Genomic DNA, 23,495 nt, shown 5'->3' on the forward strand with positions numbered 1-23,495 from the left:
AAATGAATAATGTCTTCAAATAGTTAGAGGGCTGTTAAACTACCGAGTCTTCTATTTTTGACAATATTCTTCTGGTGATGTTGTATGACAGTGAGTCATGGCCTACTACATTAAGATTTGGAAGGGATTTTAGAGGTCATCTAGCCCAACCACTTCCAACTATAGCTAAGGAAATGGAGTCCTAGAGAAGGGAAAAGGGACTTATCCAGGTAATGAGTGGCAAAGCTATGAGTTGGACCCAAGTCAAACAGCAAAAATTAAATTATATACTATCCCCTAGAAATTTGGATCAGTCTACTGAATGTGTCTTTGTGTGTGTATATTTACTTTAGGAGTACAAGATCCCCAGCATGAGAGGATTATTACAGTGACCACAAATGGAAGTATTCACAGCCCCAAGTTCCCTCATACCTACCCAAGAAATACAGTTCTGGTATGGAGATTAGTAACAGCAGAAGAAAACATGTGGATACAACTAACTTTTGATGAAAGATTTGGGCTGGAAGACCCAGAAGATGACATATGCAAGTAAGTTATCAAGTTTAAAATTCAAAAACAATTGAAACAGCTTTGATGACTTGCTATAATAGGCCTTAATTTTGATGTTATATTTATGAATGACAACATTGTCCTGGTATGCTTTTCTGTTGACATAAGACATGCACACCCATGTTCAAAGCTATGTTTGGAGCTTCCATTTAAAAAGACAAAAAAGGAAAGAGAGGGAAAGTGAGCTGTTTAGCCATCCATATGTACACATATCTATTTTCAGACAGAATATTTATCTTTCTGTCCTGACCTATCTTTCTGGCGTTTGTTGTTCAGTCATTTCAGTCATGTCCAACCGTTCATGACTCCATTTGGGGTTTTAGTGGCAAAGATACTGGAGTGGTTTGCCATTTCCTTCTCCAGCCTGTTTTATAGATGAAGAACTGAGGCCAAACACTGTTAAGCATCTTGCCCAGGGTCACACAGATAAGTGTTGGAGGCTTGATTTGAATTGAATTGAAGATGAGTCTTCCTGACTGTTGACCCGACACTCTATCCACTATGCCACCTAGCTGCCCCAACATCTTTCTGGCTACAAACAAAGAAATATTTTATTTCATAAAAGGAAGGATTTTTGACTTGCATATAACAGGTGCTTAATAATTGCATATTGAATTGAATAGTATAGAAGGGGGATAGTATCTGTCCTCTGCTATAGCATTTATATATCTGTCCACCCTGTCTTTCTGGCTACAAACAATGAAATATTTTATTTCATAAAAAATGTCTTTTTGGCTTGCATGTTATATAGGTGCTGAATAATTGCTTATTGAGTTGAATAGTATAGAATGAGGCATGTGGACATAATTGTGCTTTTCTGGGCGGGATTTCATTTTTCTAACTCTCCCAAATGTACTTGTGAACATTATGTCAGCTGGAACATTTCCCATTAGCAGACCACCTACTTACCAGATGCCACACAAATATTGCCCCACATATTTTACACGGGAATGCAGCAATCCAGGTTGGGTGGTCATTCTTTCTCTGAAGTTTTCACTTCACTGGCATTTGTTTATCATGAACATATTTAACTTTAGCTTTTATAAAACATATACTTGATTTTTTTTTCCCTTGTAGATATCTAAGTAGAAACAAAACTTGAAAGGCCTTTTATTTCCCTGTAAATTATTTTTAAATGTTTCTATTTTTACCAAACTTGTTCCCGTCATAATGGATAATAATAAACATCTACATGGGTAAATGTCCTTTAGTTTTTAGATAAGTTGAGATGTTGTATGGTGGTTTAGAGTGTGGTACATTGGAAAGAACACTGGCTGTGGAGTTAGGGGACTTGACTTCAACACCTAATGATTAATGCTTGGGTAACCTGGGGTCAGTTTCAGGATTATAAGAGCATAAGTTTAGAAGGGATGTTAAAGGTCACCTAATTCAAAACTCTGTTTTTACACATGAAGAAACTGAGGTCTAGAGTGGTTAAATGATACCTGTAATACCTTTAATTGGCAGAGCCAGTATTTGTACATATGGATAATGGATGGATGAATTTCAAATCTATCACTCTTTCTAACTCCTCCATCCCGTTGGTTCCTCACCAGTAAAATGAGGAGGTGACACTACTTGAGAGGGGAGGGAACAAGCATTTATTAAACACCTACAATGTGCTAGGAAATTTAAAAATTAGCTTGTTTGATTTTGACAACAACCCTGCTACGTGAGCGCTATCATTATCCCTATCTTACAATTGAGAAAACTGAGGCTAACATCAATTACATGACTTTCCCCAGGGTCACAGAGTTACTGTGTCTGAGGCAGTTGTGAGCTCGATCATTCTGACTCATGGGCAGTTGTTCTACCCATTCCAGCACCTACCTGCCCCCAAGGGGCTCTGAAGCTCTTCCTGTCACTGAGGCTAGATTTCTAAGCTAGATTTGAACTTGGAATGCTGGATTCTGAGTCCTCCTTCTGCATTTTTCTGCTTAATATAGGAAAGACTTGGGCAAGTCACACCAAGTGAAAGAACTGCACTAATAGATAAATAAGGTCTCTTCTAGCTCTAAATCTGCAATGACTTTTGATTTTTTTCCACCTAGAATTATATATTTTTAGAGTTGAAAGGAACCTTAGAGATCATTTAGTCTAATCCCCTCATTTTTCAGATAATAAGAAAAAAAGTGAAGAGATTGGCTCAAAAATCACAAGATTAGTTAGTGACAAAGTTGGAATCAGAAATCAGGTTCTCCTGCCTGCTAGTCTTGGGCAGCTTCTCTAAGGGATATTCAGAACAGGGGGAGTTTGCTCTAATTTCTAATTTGGTGGTGGGGTAGTAATAATGAAAGCATTGGTTTTGTTGTGGATAAACAAGAAGTATTAATACACTTTCCATTCCCTTTCTTCTCCACTTCTTAAACATCTATCCTTTCTCCAAGGTGCTGCTCCTCTATAAAACTAGTATTAACTTTTCCTCCTGATGTTTTCCAGTACATACATAGGTACATATCCACAAGGCAATACAACATATAATATTGTCTTATAGTGTAAGGTATTTGACATCTATGGCATATATGTACATATGTATATATAATATTGACTTGTGGTGTAAGTTATTTGACATGTGGCAGGTACATATGTATATAGTATTTTCTCTCTATTGTGTGTATATATACATATATATATATGTATGTGTGTATGTGTATATATATATGTATATGCATTCTCTCAATCTGCATATCTCTTTCTTTCTGTGTCTTCTCTTTGTCTCTCTCTGTCTCCCCCATCATTACCTTTCCCCATTCCAAACTGCTACCATCTTTAGGTCAGGTCCTTCCAACCTCCTACTTCATCTGTAAAAGGAGAGGATTTGGGTAAATGAACACCATAGTCCCTCTCAGCTCTACTATTCTAATTTATGTTATCACTTTCTTTGTGAAACAAAAATGTCTAGAGAATGCTGTCATCACTTTTTTGAGTCATGGAACTCTTTGGTAGTAGAATGACTCCTATGGACCACTTTTCTGAATGTTTTTAATAATAAAGTATATGGGATTACAAAAGAAACCCGTTATATTGAAGTAGTTCTCAAAATATTTTAAAAATACAGTTTATTTTATTTTCAAATCCAGATTCACTCTCTCTTCCCCACTTCCTTCCCCATCCATTAAGAAGGCAAGAAATTCAAAGCCCATTGCAAATATGAAGTCTTGCAAAACATATTTCCACATTAGATATATTCTTATGAAAATAAAAGAAACAAAGAAAAAGAAAAAAATGTGCTTCAGTCTGCATTCCGAGTTCATCAGTTTTCTATCTGCAGGTGAATATAATTTTTTATCCTGAGTCTTTTGAAAGGGTTCATGGACCTAGTGATCTAGATACTAGCCTAGTTTTCATTAGAGATGTTAAATACTTTTCTTATATAAGCATACTGGAACGTCAGTAAAATTGTTTGTCTTTAATTAATACTTCTGTTTACCAGTGAGAAAGGATTGCTCCCATAGGAGGTGAATATATTTAATGAACTGATATTACTTATGTCAGAGATCAAGAAAGGAAGAAAAGAGAGGTTGAGATGGAGAGAATGTGAAGATTAATATACATTTCATATTAACAAAAGACAGAAGTGGGAAAAATAAGTCTAGTAGAACATAGGATCTAAGAAAAGCCGGGCCTCGATCCATTTTCATTTCATTGAGGTCTTCTGTTGACCATCATTAATAAGCTTTTGAAGAAGTCTGGTAACTTAGTAATTCCCCTGGGCTTTTTATTTTTACATTTCCCTGAAGTGACTAGCAGTAATATGCTCAAAAACTCTCAAAAAGAACGGTTTGCCAAGTTTGTAAATGGGGCGGAGAAGATGAAGTTGAAAGCCAAAATTCTACAACTGGGGAGAGAGCATGGTACAGTGAGAAAAATTAGAATAGCCAGATTTTATATAGCACTTGAAGGTTACAAAGCATTTTACATGACATCTCCTTTGATGTCACAACAACCCTCTGAAATAGTTGCTACTTTACTCTCATTTTTCAGATGAGAAAACTGAGACTGAGAGAAGTGAAGTGACTTGTTGAAGGTCACACAGCTAATAAATATCTGAGCCAAGATTTAAACTCAGGTTTTCTGACTCTGAGTCTCGTAGTCTCTCCCCTGTACTACCTAGCTGCACTGACTTTGGAGTCAGAGATCCATGCTTCAGATCTTGTCTCTGTTGCTTACCACCTGTGAGCAAGTTAATTAAGCTTTGGGTTCTCAGCTCTCTAATCTGTTAAAATGTAGGGGTTAGGCTAACTCTGTGGTACCTTTCAGAACTAGAGCTGTTATCTCATAATGCTATTCTGCAGTGTTCCTGTAAAGTGGAGGGACTCAGGCAAAAGAAAGGTGGGAACAGAAGCCAAGGAAGTAATTAGGTCAACATCTGGGGCTCGAGACAGAACAAAGTAGGACATTGGGAGCTAGCCATGTGTCTCCAGGGATGTGCCAGCAGAAGAGCTGCAGTGTTTGTACTTTCCCACGGTGCTTAATAAATATTTACTGCTGCTTCTGCTGAAGCCGACACCTCCGATTCGAGGTGCAGGAACTAGCCCCAAAGTATACATGGACTAAGTATAAGGCTATGTTATAAAGGGAAATTTATGAGATTAGTTAGTTCCAAAGGTTTAATTTACTGTTGTATCACTTTATAGCTTTGAAGCATACTGCTACGTAATCATTGTAAGTTTTTTTTTTGTTGTTGTTGCTTTTGGTTTTGTTTGTTTTTAGAAGGTAAGGAAGGAATCTTCACTCTGTTTAGGGAGGAAGTGCTCACTTTAAATTTCAAATATATAATGCATTTTAGCAAAACGTATTCTGATGATGAACGTTAAAGCTTTCTTTTTTAAGTAGTATTTTATCTTTTCCAATTACATGTAAAGATAGTATTCAACATTCACTTTTAAAAGATTTTGAGTTCCAAGTTTTCACCCCCTCCCTCATCTCCCCCCCAACCCAAGATATTGTGTAATCTGATATAGACTCTACATGTACATTCATATTAAGCATAGTTCCACCTGAGCCATGTTGTGAAAGAAGAAGCAGAACAAAAGGGGAAAATCAAGAGAAAGAAAAAAACAACAAAAAAGGTGCCTCAATCAGCCTTCAGACTTCACAGTTCTTACTCAGGATGTGGATAGTATTTTCCATCATGAGTCTTTTGGAGAAAGTTAAAGCTTTTAAAGAAATCTTGGAGTATAAATACATTAAATGTTTTTAAAGGACAATACACTACACATATTGTATGCATAATGAATGCCTACTTAATTTTTCTTAATACATAAGAGAAAATTCTAACATTTGGCACTAATTAATTTGCAAAGTGCATATTTTTATGGTTTATTACATTCTGATTTGAATGTACACTTCAGCTATTTCAGAATGGTTGTGTGACCAAAAACAACTTGTAGTTATAATCATTTACCAGTAATTCACTAACATGCTCCTATATATATATAATACATATTTCCAATAATCCTACCAGAAAAGAGGTATGTAGGTATTTATATAGGTATTGGAAAAGGACTTTGTGTGTGAGTTAGTGTGTGTAAACTTTTATTCTTTGCTTTCCAAAGAAAGTAGAAAAAGAAATTAATATTATAGGTTTGTCATTTTTATTGATACTGTTGTATTTCTTATTGTTTGAATCAGGCAAAGGCCAATCCATATCTGTGACTTCCCTAATGTAAGAAACTCTTTTCTTTATAAGGCCTTTTACTAATTCTTGCCATGGAAGCTCACTCCATGGAATGCAGGTCAACAACTAAACTGTAAATTATAGTCTTATGGGAATTGCTTGGGGCAGTGAGAGGTTAGCAGGTGTGTCCATAGTTAACATAGCTGGTACTTGTAGAAGAAAGATGCTGGATGTGGGTCTTCCTAACTCTAATGGGCCTCTAGACCCTACGTTGTGCTTCTCCTCTTCAATTTTGTGGCAAATATGGCAGTTTGTTTTAACAAAGGAATTCAATTGCTCCTCATCCATTATTTTATAAAAGTGGTTTTCCTGCTAATTTGATTGTTATAGCCAACCGTTGTGTGTCTGCTTTTAATTGAATTCAAACTCAGAATTTGTTTCTTTAAGATGATATCCACCTTAAAACAAAACTCCATTTTGTTTCATTAGTTTTATAGTGTTAAAGATTTCAAAGTAAAAAAAAACAAACTAAGTGATTAGAGGCAGGCATGGTATTACCTATAACCCCTGCCACTGGCGAGAGAAGATTGGTAAGTTACGTTGCTTGAACAGAAGAGCTCTGAGTTGCATTAGGGCTGTAGATGATTGGGTATCTGCGCTAAATCCAGTGGCAGTATGGGGAACTTCTAGGAATGTTTAAAGGAAGAGTCTACCAGGTGGCCTAAGAGGAGGTAAACTGGTGCATCATTGAAAAAGGAGCAGGTCAAAGTTCCCATACTCATCAGTAGTGGAATTGGACCTTGATGGTCACTGTTTTTCCAGGCTTGGCAAGTTAGAGAGATCCAGTCTAGTTAAGTAAATAAACAAATGATTTATTTATTTTTTAATTTAAATTTTATTTAATTAACATATTTGGTTTTCAGCATTGATTTTCACAACAGTTTGAATTACAAATTTTCTCCCCATTTCTACCCTTCCCCCCACTCCAAGATGGCATATATTCTGGTTGCCCTGTTCCCCAGTCAGCCCTCCCCTCTATCACCCCCCTCCCCTCTCATCCCCTTTTCGCTTCCTTTCTTGTAGGGCAAGATAAATTTCTACGCCCCATTGCCTGTGTATCTTATTTTTTAGTTGCATACAAAAACTTTTTTTGTTTTTGAACATCTGATTTTAAAACTTTGAGTTCCAAATTCTCTCCCCTCTTCCCTTTCCACCCACCCTCCCTAAGAAGTCGAGCAATTCAACCTAGGCCACACATGTATCATTATGTATAACCCTTCCACAATACTCATGTTGTGAAAGGCTAACTACATTTTGCTCCTTCCCAACCCATCCCGCTTTATTGAATTTTCTCCCTTGACCCTGTCCTCTTTCCAAAGTGTTTGTTTTGATTGCCTCCACCCCCATCTGCCCTTCCTTCCATCATCCCCCCCTTTTATTTTTTTTTATCTTCCTCCCTCTTCTTAACTGTGGGGTAAGATACCCAACTGAGTATGTATGGTATTCCCCCTCAGGCCAAATCTGATGAGAGCAAGGTTCACTCATTCCCCCCTCACCTGCCCTCTCCCCTCCTCCCACAGAACTGCTTCCTCTTGCCACCTTTATGCGAGATAATCCACCCCATTCTATCTTTCCCTATCTCCCTCTCTCAGTATGTTGCTCTCTCATCCCTTAATTTCATTTTATTTCTTTTAGATATCTTCCCTTCATCTTCAACTCACCCTGTGTCTGCTCTCTCTTTTACATATATATCTATATATATATATATACACACACACATAAACACACACACACACATATATATATACACATACATACATATACACATAGATATATACATACATACACATTCACTTATATATATACATAAACATATATATACATATATATATGTATATATATGTATATATATGCATATTCCCTTCAACTACCCTAATACTGAGGTCTCATGAATCATACACATCATCTTTCCATGTAGAAATGTAAACAAAACAGTTCAAATTTAGTAAGTCCCTTGCAATTTCCGTTTCTTGATTACCTTTTCATGCTTCTCTTGATTCTTGTGTTTGAAAGTCAAATTTTCTATTCAGTTCTGGTCTTTTCACTGAGAAAGCTTGAAAGTCCTCTATTTTATTGAAAGTCCATATTTTGCCTTGGAACATGATACTCAGTTTTGCTGGGTAGGTGATTCTAGGTTTTAATCCTAGCTCCATTGACCTCCGGAATATTGCATTCCAAGCCCTTCGATCTCTTAATGTAGAAGCTGCCAGATCTGGGGTTATTGTGATTGGGCTTCCACAATACTCAAATTGTTTCTTTCTGGCTGCTTGCAGTATTTTCTCCTTGATCTGGGAGCTCTGGAATTTGGCGACAATATTCCTGGGAGATTTCTTTTTGGGATCTATTTGAAGAGGCGATCGATGGATTCTTTCAATTTCTACTTTGCCCTGTGGCTCTAGAATATCAGGGCAGTTCTCCTTGATAATTTCTTGAAAGATGATATCTAGGCTCTTTTTTTGATCATGGCTTTCAGGTAGTCTAATAATTTTTAAATTATCTCTCCTGGATCTATTTTCCAGGTCAGTGGTTTTTCCAAGGAGATATTTCACATTGTCTTCCATTTTTTCATTCCTTTGGTTCTATTTTATAATATCCTGATTTCTCATCAAGTCACTAGCTTCCACTTGCTCCAATCTAATTTTTAAAGTAGTATTTTCTTCAGTGGTCTTTTGGACCTCCTTTTCCATTTGGCTAATTCTGCCTTTCAAGGCATTCTTTTCCTCATTGGCTTTTTGGAGCTCTTTTGCCATTTGAGTTAGTCTGTTTTTTAAGGTGGTGTTTTCTTCAGTGTATTTTTCAGTATTTTTTTGGATCTCCTTTAGCAAGTCATTGACTTGTTTTTCATCGTTTTCTCGCATCCTTCTCATTTCTCTTCCCAATTTTTCCTCTACTTCTCTAACTTGCTTTTCCAAATCCTTTTTGAACTCTTCCATGGCCTGGGGCCAGTTCATGTTTTTCTTGGAGGCTTTTGTTGTAGGCTCTATGACTTTGTTGTCTTCTTTAGGCTGTATGTTTTGGTCTTCTTTATCACCAAAGAAAGAATCCAAAGTCTGAGACTGAATCTGGGTGTGCTTTCGCTGCCTGGCCATATTCCCAACCAACTAACTTGACCCTTGAGTTTTTCAGTGGGGTATGACTGCTTGTAGACTAACGAGTTCTATGTTCCACGTTTGGGGGGGAGGTGCTAGCTCTGTCAGACCTGCACTACTCCTTCCCCAAGAACCCCCAGCCCGGGCTGGGCTTAGATCTTCAGCAGGCTGTTGCACTCCTGCTCTGATCTGCCACTTAATTCCTCCCACCAGGTGGGCCTGGGGCCAGAAGCAGCAGCAACTGTAGCTGCCCCACCTCCACTGCCCCCGGGGCTGGAAGCCGAACCTCGAACTCCTTCCACTCCCGCAGCTTTTCCCACTAACCTTCTCTGCAGTCTTTGGTGTTTGTGGGTCGAGGGGTCTGGTAACTGCTGCAGCTCACATATTCAGGGCGCTAGGGGCCCCATCCACCCGACTCCAAGTTTGGTTGTTCCACGCTGCTCAGGCTGGGCTCTGCTCCACTCCGTTCCCAGCTCCCAGCTCCGTGTGGAATAGACCTCACCCAGAGACCATCCGGGCTGTCCTGGGCTGGAGCCCTGCTTCCCTCTGCTGTTCTGTGGGTTCTGCCATTCTAGAATTGGTTCAGAGCCATTTTTTATAGGTTTTTGGAGGGACTCGGTATGGAGCTCATTCTGGTCCCTGCTTACCATCCGCCAAAATTGTCAAAGGCTTGTGTTTTAAGAAAAATATTAAATATAATTGTTAAAAGTTTTAAAACCAAATGAAACAAAGTTTTCAAATTTTAAAGTAAATCATATTCTTATTTTATGACTTGGCTTTCTGGAAGGGACGGGGAAATTTAGGTGAAGTAAAAACAAAAGTTATCTATAAATTTAAAAAAAATCAATTCAGGAAAGGAGTTCTATTTATCATGGAGTAATTAGTCAAAATATTCATTAGCCTAATGGCATGATTCTACTATTTTGATGTTTTTCTAATAGTATATCATTAGTTCTTTATCCACTTTTTATGCTTTCTAAAAATATGTTACTGCTTTAAATAATAAAGCTCTCTTCCTGACTTTCATATGATTTTGTGGGCAAATTAATATGGTACCCATTCAGAAAGTTTAAAAAATTAATTTCTATGTTGTCTTTAATGCAGCTTCTTTTTTGAGAACTCTTAGAAAACCAAAAATTAATATTATCTATGTTGTATTTTTATTTATCTCATCAAATATTTTCCAATTGCATTTTTTCTGTTGCCTGGAAGGAGCCCATAGGACCCCAACCTAAATGACCTCTAAATGACCCTTTACCAGTACTTATATAAATGCATACACACCTATACTCCTCTTTTGGTAGGATTACTGTAAATATGTATTATGTATAGATGTCTCCATAAGTGAAAAAAATTCATGAAATAATACTTTAGTTTCTTTCAAGGACCCACTTAACTGACTTTGGGGAAGTTTATCAAAAACTTGATGGTTGGCAACCAGGGAATGATAGTTTTTCCCACCATAGTAATGAGGCACAGAGCTTAATTAACAATAATTTAATAATTTTATTTAATAATAATTAAATAAGCAAAGCTTCTTATTGCAGCTTATTTTGGTAGAAAGCATTGCCAAACCAAGGCAATCAATGAAGAAAACCTATTAGACAGGTTGAACTTGGTGGGGTGCTTGGGTGCCTGTGCTTGGACCCCAGTTCCAAAATCACATTTCTCCTTAGCCTCAAGACACTGTCTCAGGCAGTTTCTTTCCAGCCCAAGGGCAGCATGCCCTAGCAAAACATTTATCTCTCTTCCTGATACAGTAGCTAGCTGCACCTATAGAATTTATTACTTTGAACTGGCTGTGTACTGTCTGAATTGGCTGTGTACTGGCTCATAAAGATATATACTCACTGACCTATCATATGTATCCTAGACTTAGATACATGTATACTCCCTTATGTTTATATGTTTATTTTGTCTAATAAGACATCGATGGAGGGCAGCCTGAGTATTTCCCAGTCAGTCCTGACCATTAGTTGACTTAATGATGTTTCAGGCCTAAAAATATACCTCCATGTACCTACCCCCCCAACCCTGTGAGCTATTTCCCAGGGAACTCTGGGTAAAATACCTGTGCAGTAGATACAAAAGGTGCATGTTCCTTTAGAACTAATCATTCCTTAACTATTCTCTAATCCCACCATGAACCACCTAGGTAGCATTTTTGGCACATGTCTTACTATAGTTTACCCTATATAAACCTTAACTCTACCCCTCTAAGGTTGCAGCTTCCCAAAAAAATTCTTGCTCACTGAAAAGTGTAACAATAAATCTTTGCCACCTTGACTTAAAAAATGTTTGAGATCATGAATTCATTCCAAATGACCCCATCAAGTACTCTTGTCCTTGAGGGGTACCTCCCCCAACAACTCTGTCTGAGAATTCCATCTTGGGGTTCCTGGACCTCATTAACCTTATAATGCTAAGAAAGGTGGGACTTTTTTTTTAATGTTTTCTCTTTTGGAATGCCAAGGTAATCAAGTACCTTTGAGTCTTGCCTTTTAAATGTAATGGCAAGCAAAGTAGAACTTTTTTGCTGTTTTTTGTTTGAGTGCTTCTCAGCACTGAGGTAATCAAGTGCCTTTGATGAGTCTTGCCTTTGTTTCTTTGATTGAATCAAGAGTCTTTGATGACCTGCGTAAGAAACAAGAAAGCCTAGTTCACATGGGTTTGAGTCACATGGTTGTGACGCCCTCAGACCCTGAGAAGAGTGTATATGATCTAAGGCTGGAGTTTTGTTTGGGGGCTTTCACTCACTGGAAGTGTGTCCTGTGATTTGACCAGATGAGACTCTAGGTAGCCGTTAAGGAGTATACCCTGCAACCTCCCTAGGTTTGAAAACCCAGATGTTGATGCTTCTCTGTCTGGTAACTGTGTGTGTTGCTATAGTTAAACAGTCAGAAGCCTGTCTACTGGTTTGTGTTTGTTTGCTCTGTTTATATAATGTATGCTTGTAATTTCTGTCTGTATTCTCTCTGAAGTTCAGGGTGCTGGCTTTTCCCCCTGAACTAAGTGAATGGTGTATATATGTTTAATTAAAGTGAGATTGTAAACCCCTTAAAGTTTCTTTCCTTAGAAAAGCAGACCAAAGAACCTGTGCTCGTAGCCCTCCTGTGTGCTGGCCTTACACCTCTATAGCAGCTGCAAGTAGCATTGTTGTTAGAAACCCCCATCAAACAGAGGTGTGAATCTTCTACAATCCACTTCATCATTTCCCTGTCACCTCATAAAGGTGGCAGGTACAAGTAAATGATATTTTTCAAGACAGTGGACATTGGTATTAGAAAGCTATAAAAGGGAGGTGCCAATTCATTGTTAAGTTGATTTCATCTAGCCTTGAAAAAATAAGCACCTGAAACAAGCAAGAAGTGATTATTTATCTTTGGGCCAAGTTCATTTAGAATAGATATAAACCTACCTGTACAACTTCATGGTACTTTTCAACTGTAAAGATGTCTATGTAGTCAGTTCACAAATTAGTCTTTTGGTCTGATGGAAAAGCTGAAAAATTAGAATTATGTACTGTACTGCTCTTCTGTATGAAGAAAATTCGGTTTCCCTCAAACACACGTACATGCATATATATATATACACACAGAGAAATAAATCAAATACTAGTGATCTGGCAGGGCTCCAGTAGTGTCTGCTTTACATTCTATAATAGCTAATAAGGTATCCATCATTTCTACTTGTATTGCAAAGGCTGTCTGAACTAATTGCTAGGAGGTAGTCTTGAGTTAACTTCATGCATGTCATTTTGTTATTTCTTCTTTGTTTTTGTTTTGTCAAACCACTTCCCTTCTGGAAACAAACAAACAAAAATCTTCCTAGTTCACTTCTATCAATGAGAAAAACCCGTCAGAGGAACCTAAGATCTTAGAGTTAGGAGAAACCTATCCATTGTAACTCCTGTATTTTACAGGTGAAGAATTATCCTGAATGTGTCCATATGACAAATTTGTAGATTGATTTCCTTCCAATACAAACATGCCTTGGACAAATTTGACTAGGAAAATAATTATGATTGGTCCTATGGAAAATGATAAAATTCTAACATTTTTATTTAACAAGTAACCTGGGTAACATGACACAAACGTCAGAATATTTCTTATTCTTACCTGAAGAAAAGCAGATGATTTGTAGTTTTGTCTTGGTATGAAAAATGTACAATCTTCTCTAACCTCTACAACCTTTAGTCTACCATCTGTATATTCAATATGACCTTATTTCTATTCCCTTAGTTTGTTTCCAAAGCTGAATATGTTTCCATGATCTAGTATCCGGGCTCAAAGTAGGAAATTTTCCTTATGCATTAATTTAGATATGCTACTTCTATTTTTTGTTAAATGCTGAGTCTAAATCTTGGCAGAAGAAAAAAAAACATAGTCCTATGTCCTGAAGAGCTTGGACTGTATGTTTGGTTTATGCCGAAGTATCCTTCATAAACATAAGTTCTGGGAACTGCATATACTTAAGAATGAAGGTCTCTGGGTAATAATGGGATATTTTTAAAGGCTCTTTTAAAGTTCAAGATCTAACTTTATAAACAAATTCAAAATTAGGTGGAAATAGTAAAAATGATAATTCCATAAATATGTGACCCACATTAAAATGACAATGGCATAGGATTCTTTACATAGGTGATCATGACTTTTACAGAGATGTCTGTAGACTAGACAATTTATATGTGTAAGATCTAAAGACAGAGTGCATAAAAGTGAAATATTTATTTTTAAAAATTACAAAATGCAATCTATACAGATTAAATGAGCCATTTAAAAGATCTGCTTCTTAAGTTAGACCATCAGTCTTTTGGATGGTGAGTTAGTCTCAAAATTGAGCAAAAGGAGATAGGATGAACAACGTTCTATCTATCTCAGCATGCTCACTGTCTCACACCCTCCCCCCCCCCCACACTTTCATAACATTATTCTTTCAAACGACTTCAGATCAACTACTGACATGATCTTATAAAAACCAAAATTGTAGATGACTCACAAAGACCATGGTTGATGCAAGCAGGGTATAGAAATTAACTGAGTGATTCACACTGAAAAAAAATGGGGAAAAAGACATATTGTAAGAAAAGTGTGGGGATAGTTATATATTGAGAATGAAAGATATTCTTTACTATCTAGTTACTATACTAGTACCCATGACATATTAAGAGAACCAAAGAAAGGTTTTCAGTGCATTGGGTAGAGGCAGTAGAACATAGGCAAGAAATCTCATGGGATTAAAAGTTATGGTGAAATTGTTATCTTGAGTGGTGAGAGAACTCCATACTCTGACACTATCACAAATCCATTGATGTATTGAATTACAGACAAATAAACTATAGATAGATAGATACATAGATAGGTAAAAACATTTATTAGCATTGGGAATGGGGAAAATTGTGAGGGAGCACAACACAGGGGTACTTGCCAGTCCTTTTTTCTCCACAACAGAGTACTTGGAGATTAAATGGTGTCATTGTCTTCTCATATTTAGGTAATGGAGTGATGAGCTCAGTATTGGTACCTTTTACATTCTGTTTTGCACTACGTTGTTCTCCTACCCCCATTCCTGAGTCTTTGTCTTCTCTTACCAAGGGAACTATTATTGCCAATATGGGGTGATGTGTTTTAATGACCAGAAAATGCATTTTTCTATGAAGTGATTTTATAAATATTGTTTTATTTTGGTTTAAATATTCACAACAGTATATTTCAGGTACGTAATGGAATAAATAGAATTTCAGAGGCAGTGTGGAATGGTGGATAGCTTACTGGTACAGAGAACATGACTACATATCTCAGCTCCAGTATTTTCAGCCTCTATGACTCTTAGTGAATCATTTAGCCCTGCTCTGCTTCATTATCCTTATCTACAAAATGAGCAAATTGGACTAGAGACAGGCATCTGGTGGGACAGTAGATAGAGCACTGGGCCTGGAGTGAGTTCAGATCTATCCTCAGACACTTATTAGCTGTGTCACCCAGGGCAAGTCAATTAACCTTTGTTTGTCATAATACACTGGAGGAAGAAATGGCAAACCACTCTAGTATCTTTGCCAAGAAAACCCCACGGACAACACTGGCATGCTTTGGTCTATGGGGTCATGAAGAGTTGGACATGACTAAATTACAGAACAACAATCATCTTAGGAACAATGAGTGATCCTGATAAAGGCAGGGAGTAAGATTGTCTACCTCAATATCACTGTTTCCTTCAGGAATTAATATTTCTAGTGGTAAGACACATGGGAGGGTCCTACCAAAAATAAATAAAGTAAAAATGCAAGAAGGGAAGGGAGAATAGAGTGAAACCTACAAAAACACTAACAGAAAAGCAGAAGAAGAAGTAGCTCAACTTTTGTTCACCAGAGGCTCTACTCCTCAGGAGAAATTTAGAGAAGACAGAGAGAGAGTGGGAAGATGGAAAGATAAATGAGCAAATATGCATAAAGTGCTTAATATGTGCCAAATATTGTGCTAAACACTTTACTGATATTATTTCATTTGGTCCATACAACAACGCTGTGAAGTAGGCGCTCTTATCATCCCAATTTTACATTTGAGGGAACTGAGATAGAGTAGTGACTTGCCCAAGGACACAGCTAATAAGTGCCTGACGCTGGATTTGAACTCAGCTTGTTCTGATTAAAGACCCAGGGATCTATCCATTGTGTCACCTAGCTGAGAGAATAAAGGGAAAAAAATAGTATATCCTATGAATTGGGAAATAGAATTTGGGTTAGACTACAAGGAGATAGAAACTAGAAGGGAAAAAAGAAGAAAAGAAAAGTTCAGTTCTTCAAAAGACTATTACCTAAACTTCAGGGTCGGAGGGAGTCAGAGAGAAAATTTTGGAATGACAGATAGGAAGAAGTCATAAAAAAGTAAAGGTTATATGAATTGATGAAATGTCAACTAAGTAGAACTGGGAGAAAAAAAAACATACTCAATGACTCCAGTTTAAACAACTAAAACAAAATGAAATTGGATGCTATGCAATTATAATGAACAAGCTCAGCCTACTAGAGTAAATAAGAGCTAGCTAGTGTTTGTATTGGGCTGTAAGTTTTGAAAGGAACTTTAGAAATATTATCCTTACAACAACCCTGTGATGTAGATGCTATTTTTTATTCTCTATATCCTCATTTTGTGGATGAGAAAACAGACTTAGATTATGTGACTTTTCTAGGGTCATTCAGCTAGTATGTATCTGAGGCCTTATTTGAACTCAGGTCTTTCTTACTCCATGCTCTGCACTGTACCTCCTACTCACCTTACACCTGGACTTCTATATAACTTTATAGAATATTATATGATTATTATATAATAGCCTTCTGGTTGGGTTCCCTGACTAGAATCTCTCCATACTTTTCCAATCAGAGCATCTTCTACTCAGCTGTCAGATTGATCTTTCTAAAGCATATGCCTGACCATGCTAATAAACTTCAGTGGCTTCCTGTTATCTCCAAGATAAATATAAAATCCTCCTTCTGTCTTTAAAGCCCTCTTAACTTGATATCTTTCAACCTTACCAGACTTCTTGCACCTCATTGCCAGCTACATATGACATAATTCAGTGATATTGGCATCTATGGCGCACATGACACTCTGTTCCTGACTGGGCATTTTCACAAGCTGTCCCCATTCCTCCAACTCTTGCTCACATTTTCTCTTCCTCCTTGATTTACTGGCTTCCTTTAGATCTCAGTGAAATTCCCCAAAGTGCCTTCCCTCTGGGATTATCTCTATTTAATCCCGTATCTTTCTTGTTTGCGCTCGGTGGTTTGCATGTTAAAACTCCCCGAGAGCAGAGACACTGTTTTTCTTTCTGTGTCCAGCATTTAGCACAGTGCCTGGCACATAGCAAGTGTTTAATAAATGATTGTTAACTTGAGTGGAAAGGAGTCCTTCTGCCATTCCTTGGAAAATTGAGTACTTTAAGTGTGGAAAGTTGTATGTGACATTAGATGCAGTCAATGGATCAGTTGGTTTTGCTTCTTTTGTTTTTAAGAGAGAGTTCATTGCCTTTGGAGAGATGGTTGGGTATATCTGGAAATGACTGGGATGTAAAAACAGGATGTGTCAATAAAACTTTTTTTTAAAGGCAATTAAATCATGGAGATATTGTGACTTGTATTCATGTAGGGCAGATATATCAAAGTATCAATAAAGTTATATGTAAACTAGTAAAATATAAGCCCTAATAATTAGAACCATAAAATGTCAAAATACAAATTCACTACAAAATTTCTCGGAGTCAGTAAAGGATCATTATGTAAAAAGTTATTGAAGTGACGTTGCCCTGATTTGGAAATCAACTTCAGTGATAATTTTTTTTTCTGAAAGTAACTCTCACCCACTTCCCAGCCCCCAGTGTTTCTATGTCTTGTAAATGGTTGGAATAGGTTTTTATTTCCACATCAAGCTATCTGGAAACCACACAATGACTTAATTTCTCAATATTCTTCCCAAAACTAACTCCATTCACTCAATCAAAAAGCATTTATTCAGCACTTACTGTGTACCACATATTTTGCTAAACACTAGGGAGACAAAAAAAGGTAAAAACAATCCCTGCCTTCAGGAAGGTCACAATAACTGAGTGAAAACAAGATGTATACAGAGTAGATACACAGAAAATATTCAAAACTGCCTTCCCATATCAAAGGAATTAATTGAAAAAAATACAAAAGAAGGTGATCTAGCTGTATCAGATCTCAAACAGTAATATAAAGCAATAATCATCAAGACAGTCTGGTACTGGCTAAGAAATAGAGTGGTTGATCAGTGGAATAGACGAGGTACAAATTATATTATAATAAATGACCATAATAATCTAGTATACGATAAACCCAAAGATCCAAGCCTTTGGAACCAGAACTCACTATTTGACAAAAACTGCTGGGAAAACTAGAAAACAATATGGCAGAAACTAGGTATAGGTCAACATCCCATACCCTATGCCAAGATAAGGTCAAAATGGGTACATGATTTACATATAAAGAGTGATACCATAAGCAAATTAAGAAAGCATGAAATAGTTTATCTGCCAGATTTATGAATAAGCAGAGAATTTTGGACCCAAGGAGACATAGAGAACAATACAAAGTATAGAACAGATAATTTTGATTATATAAAATTTAAAAGTTTTTGGACAAACAAAACCAAGGTAACCAAAATTATAAAGAAAGCAGAAAACTGGGAGAAAATTTGCAACAAGTGTCTCTGATAAGGACTCATTTCTCAAATATATAGAAAACTGGGTCAGATTTATAAAAATGCAAGTCATTCTCCAATTAATAAATGGTGAAATGACATGAACAGGCAGTTTTCAGACAAAGAAATCAAAGCTGTCTATAGTGATATGAAAAATGCTTAAGTCACTATTGATTAGAGAAATGCAAATTCAGACAACTCTGAGGTTCCACTTCACACCTATCAGATTGGCTGATATGACAAAAAAGGAAAATGTTGGATGTTGGAGGGGATGTGGGAAAACTGGGACATTAATACACTGCTGGTGGAGCTGTGAACTGATCCAACCATTCTGGTGAGCAGTTTGGAACTTTGCCCAAATAGCTGTAAAACTGTATAGCCTTTGATCCAGCAATACCACTGTTAGGTCTATATCCCAAAGACATCCAAAAAGGGAATTTGCACAAAATTCATACAAAAATATTTATAGCAATTCTTTTTGTAGTGTCTAAGAATGAAAAATTGTAGGGATGCCTATCAATTGGGGAACATCTAAACAAGCTATGATTTATGATTGTAATGGAATATTATTGTGATATAAGAAATTACAAACAGGATGATTTAAGAAAAACCTGGAAATACTTACATGAACTGATGCATATTGAAAAGAACAGAACCAGAATAATGTTGTACACAGTAACAGCAATATTGTTTGATGAAGAATTGTGAATGAATTAGCTCTTCTCAGCAATACAGTGATCCAAGACAATCTCAAAGGACTAATGATGAAGAACTGATATTATTTGAATACAGACTAACTCATGCTATTTTCCATTTTTTTTCTTTTGTTTTCCTTTTACTCTAGCCTTCTAGTACAAAATGACTAATGTGGAAATGTTTTGCATAATTGCACATGTATAACCTATATCTGATTGCTTACCATTTCAGGAAGGAGGACAGAGAGGGAGGGAGGACTAAAATTTGAAACTCAAAACTTTAAATAAAAATTTTAAAAAATTTAAAAAAAACCCCTACCTTCTCTAGTACTCTACATTTCAAATTAATTAAGTGATCTAGGTCACAGTATTAAGACAGTTGGGTCATTCTAACAGGTTCTAATTTATTAATAGTTCATAAAAATGTTACATAATTCTTGTTAGTTATGCAACCTGTGAAATTAGGGTTAGTCTCTGAAAAGAGAAAGTAGTTTTATCACATTTTATCTAAGGATACTTTGGGAACAATAATCTGATGTGATGTTTCTGCAGTTGAACAGCTATGGACATTACAAGTAAATAAATGCTACAAATTTAGAATAAAACACAAATTTTATTCTATTGTGTTTTATAAAATGCAGACACTTACCTGTACGATTCATAATACCTTAAAATCAAGAGTATCCTGAAGGTTCAGGAATGAAGCCCAACAGCATACTTCCCCCCACCCAGCCACTATAAATTCCAAGGGCTGTGTTCCTTGTGGAGAGCACATGCCCTTTTACATACTTTCTTGTTACTATAAAAAATGTATAGAGTAGTCATCAAGTTTCCAAGAATCTTTTATTTGTAGCACTAGCAGGTGTAATCAGCTGTTCCATTCTTACTGAGAGGGATTCCTTCTCTCTTTTTAACAATAATCATCTATTTACTATATCCCAGAGATTTTTTTCTTAGCTGTTCCATTTGTCAAATATACTGCAACAATACGAAACACTCCATTAAATTCCAATGCTTCAATATGATATGGAAGTGATCCTATATTCTAAAAACCGTATTCCAGGGGACAATCATCTCTCATGGCTAAAAAGCCCTGAGTTTAATGTTCCACTTTTAGCCCTGTCACTTCTTGGACAAGTCACTTAACTTTTGTGAGCCTCATGTTCCTCATAAAATGGAGGAGAAAGGGCTGAACTAGCTAGGCTTTGAAGGCTCTTCTAACTGTAAATTTATGATTCCATGTTAGTGGGACTGTTGCTTGTTGATTGTCCTAGTTAAGGTGATTTTTTTTATAGCCACATCAACTATTAAGGGTTTGTCATCTGGTTTTGTGAAGGGAACTCTAGTAGAGATAAGGCCAAAGATCTTTTAAAGGGTTAAGTTAAAAATATCATATAATCTTTCACTATTAACAGAGTAAAATGGTGAGGACTTTCTGTCACATTAGTAATAGATACTACATGTATAGATCTTTTGTAGGCCTCTCACAATTAAAAATAGAGAGAAGGATGGATGGATGGATAGATGGATGGATGAATGGATAAAGCATTGTTCTTCTTCCTGTACAAGAGTATAAAGAGTTAACTGGATGCTACAGATACTGTTGGTCATATTATTGCTTTTGTTCTATTTATATTTTGATAATTCTGATAAAGGAAAAATGTCTGGCTTACTAAATATGTATTAGCAAATCCCAGGCTACACAGCACAGAAGAAATGTGTTTCTCATACCTATGAAATAGATGTCTAAACAAGCTTTAACTTTTCTGATGCCTATTACCCAGTTGGTGGGTAGAAAGAGCAATGAATTTGGAATCACCAGAGGCAAGGGTTAGAATTATGCTTTTGATATGAGTCAGTTAACAATGGAAAAGATATTTAGTTTTCCTGCGCCTGTTTCCTTATCTGTTAAGGGCAATAAAAATAACTATATTTCATATATCATATGCCATAAGGATTAATGTTGTGTGATTATGTTTTTAAAACACTTGAGAACTTTAAAATACTTTGTATATGTCATTTTCATTATCAACTATTGGTCATTCAGTACTTTAGAAATTCAGAAATGTGGTAAAGCAGGAAAAAATTTCGTATAACTGTGTAAGTATATATACATGTATATGAACGTGTTCATATATACACACATATACATTGGCACACAGGGTATACCAAAAGTCTTAGTGAACTTTTAAGCTTTAATATAATGTAAAGTAATATAACTTTAGCATATGAATGACTAGCAAAAATAGATAAATTTTGTATTTTTTGTGTTAAATGCTATGTCTGTATATATGTCAATGATGGTCAAATACACTGGCTTGGAAAATATTAGTCATTATTTGATGGTGAAAAATGTGTTCCTGTCCTGTGACAAGGATATTATTCCAGGAATTGCTGCAAGAAAATTGGATGGTTTTTGCCATCTGGCTACAATGCTGTCTTTCAAGTTCAGAAATCATGTCAGTCTAAACCATCCAAGTAGCCGATGATTATGCTTGACCCACAGTTGTCACGTACATGGGAAATCATCTTTTTTTTTCACAGAGAAGCCCTGAAAGGAAAGTCTCTGTAATAATCAGTAAAATTATAGCCATATTATTGCTTAAAAATTTTTAAAAAGAGAGAAAGTTAAGACCATTGCAGGAGCCTTAAAATACTTACTAGCAGGACTAGCACCTCTGGTGTGAGCACTGCCAAGTTCTTTTCAGGAACATTTTCCATCTTTGATGTCCAACCTGTCTCCCAACTCTCACTTGGGGTTCCAAGAAGCCATAGCATGTGTAGCGGCCACACCCCAGTAAAACCCTCTTGACAGATGGGCTAAATCAGGTTGGGGTGATCGACAGGCCTCAAACCCATCAGTGAGTTAGGGGGTTATTTGCCCCAAGCATGTGAAGATTTCTCTTGGAAGAATGGACAGTTGAGAACAATTTGTTCTAACTGCCATAAATGCAGCTGAAGCAAGTGCTGTGGAGCACTTAGAGCTTGGTCAGACATTGAAGATGCCAAAGTCATCCACCGCATCCTGGACCATCGCCAGGCATCTTGTCTTTTATGTTGCTGCTGGACTTTGGTGACTCTGAAAGAAATAGTGAAGGTGATGACTTTGTGCAGCTGTGCCTCACTTAAATTGCTTACGTCAAGATATTACCCTGATATTACCCAGTGGCAATTGGTCCTCCTCAAAACAAAGAACAAACAGCAGCAACAGCAGCAACAAACAACAACAGTAAGACTACTTCATCTATCAGCTCCACAATATGGAATAGATCCAGTAAAAGCTATTGAATTTTATTTTATTTTTTTTAATTTATTTATTTGTTTTTAGTTTACAACATTCAGTTCCACAAGCTTTTGAATTTTAAATTTTCTCTCCCTCCCTCCCCAAGATGGTGTGTAATCTGATACAGGCTTTACATATACATTGAATTAAATTTATATTCACATTAGTCATATTATAAAGAAGAATTGGAGCTAAGGAAATGAACAACAGGAAAGAAGAAATAAAACAAAAAAGAGAGAGAAAACAAATAGTATGGTTCAATATGCATTCAGACTCCATAATTCTCTCTCTGAATATGGATAGCACTTTCCCATCATGAGCCTTTTGGAGTTGTTTTAGAACCTTGCATTGCTGAGAAGAGCCAAGTCTATAAAAGTTAGTCATTATACGATGTGTCTATAGCTGTGTACAGTATTCTCCTGGTTCTGCTCCCATCACTCATCATCAGTTCATATGAGTCTTTCCAGGGTTTCTGAAGTCCACCTGCTCATCATTTCTTATAGCATAATAGTATTTCATTACATTCATATACCACAACTTCTTCAGCCATTCCCCAATTGATGGGCATCTCTTCAATTTCCAGTTCTTTGCCACCACAAAAAGAACTACTATAAATATTTTTGTATGTGTTGGTTCTTTTCCCATTTGTATGATCTCTTTGGGATATAGCCCTAGAAGTGATATTGCTGGGTCAAAAGATATGCACATTTTTAGAGCCCTTTGGGGATAGTTCCAAATTGCTCTCCAAAATGTTTGCATCAGTTCACAGCTCCACCAACAATGCATTAATGTTCCAATTTTCCCACATTTTCTCTAGCACTAATAGTTTTCCTGTTTTGTCATGTTAGCCGATTGGATAGGTATGATGTGATATCTAAGAGTTGTTTTGATTTGCATTTCTCTAATCAATAGTGATTTAAAGTATTTTTTCATATGACTATAGATATCTTTAATTTCTTCCTCAGAAAACTGCCCGTTCAATTG

At 36.5% G+C, this 23,495-nt stretch overlaps 1 protein-coding gene across 1 annotated transcript in view; it reads left to right on the forward strand.

Annotated features, from left to right (window-relative positions):
- The window catches only part of PDGFC (platelet derived growth factor C), a 243,130-nt gene that overhangs the window by 134,555 nt on the left and 85,080 nt on the right, over positions 1 to 23,495 (forward strand). Inside the window, exon 2 of the mRNA XM_036762213.1 lies at positions 333 to 528. Coding sequence (XP_036618108.1) covers positions 333 to 528 — 196 coding nt within the window. The remainder of the gene's footprint in view (positions 1 to 332; positions 529 to 23,495) is intronic.

The sequence above is a fragment of the Trichosurus vulpecula genome, chromosome 6 (genome assembly GCF_011100635.1).
Source record: "Trichosurus vulpecula isolate mTriVul1 chromosome 6, mTriVul1.pri, whole genome shotgun sequence".
Lineage (NCBI taxonomy): Eukaryota > Metazoa > Chordata > Mammalia > Diprotodontia > Phalangeridae > Trichosurus > Trichosurus vulpecula.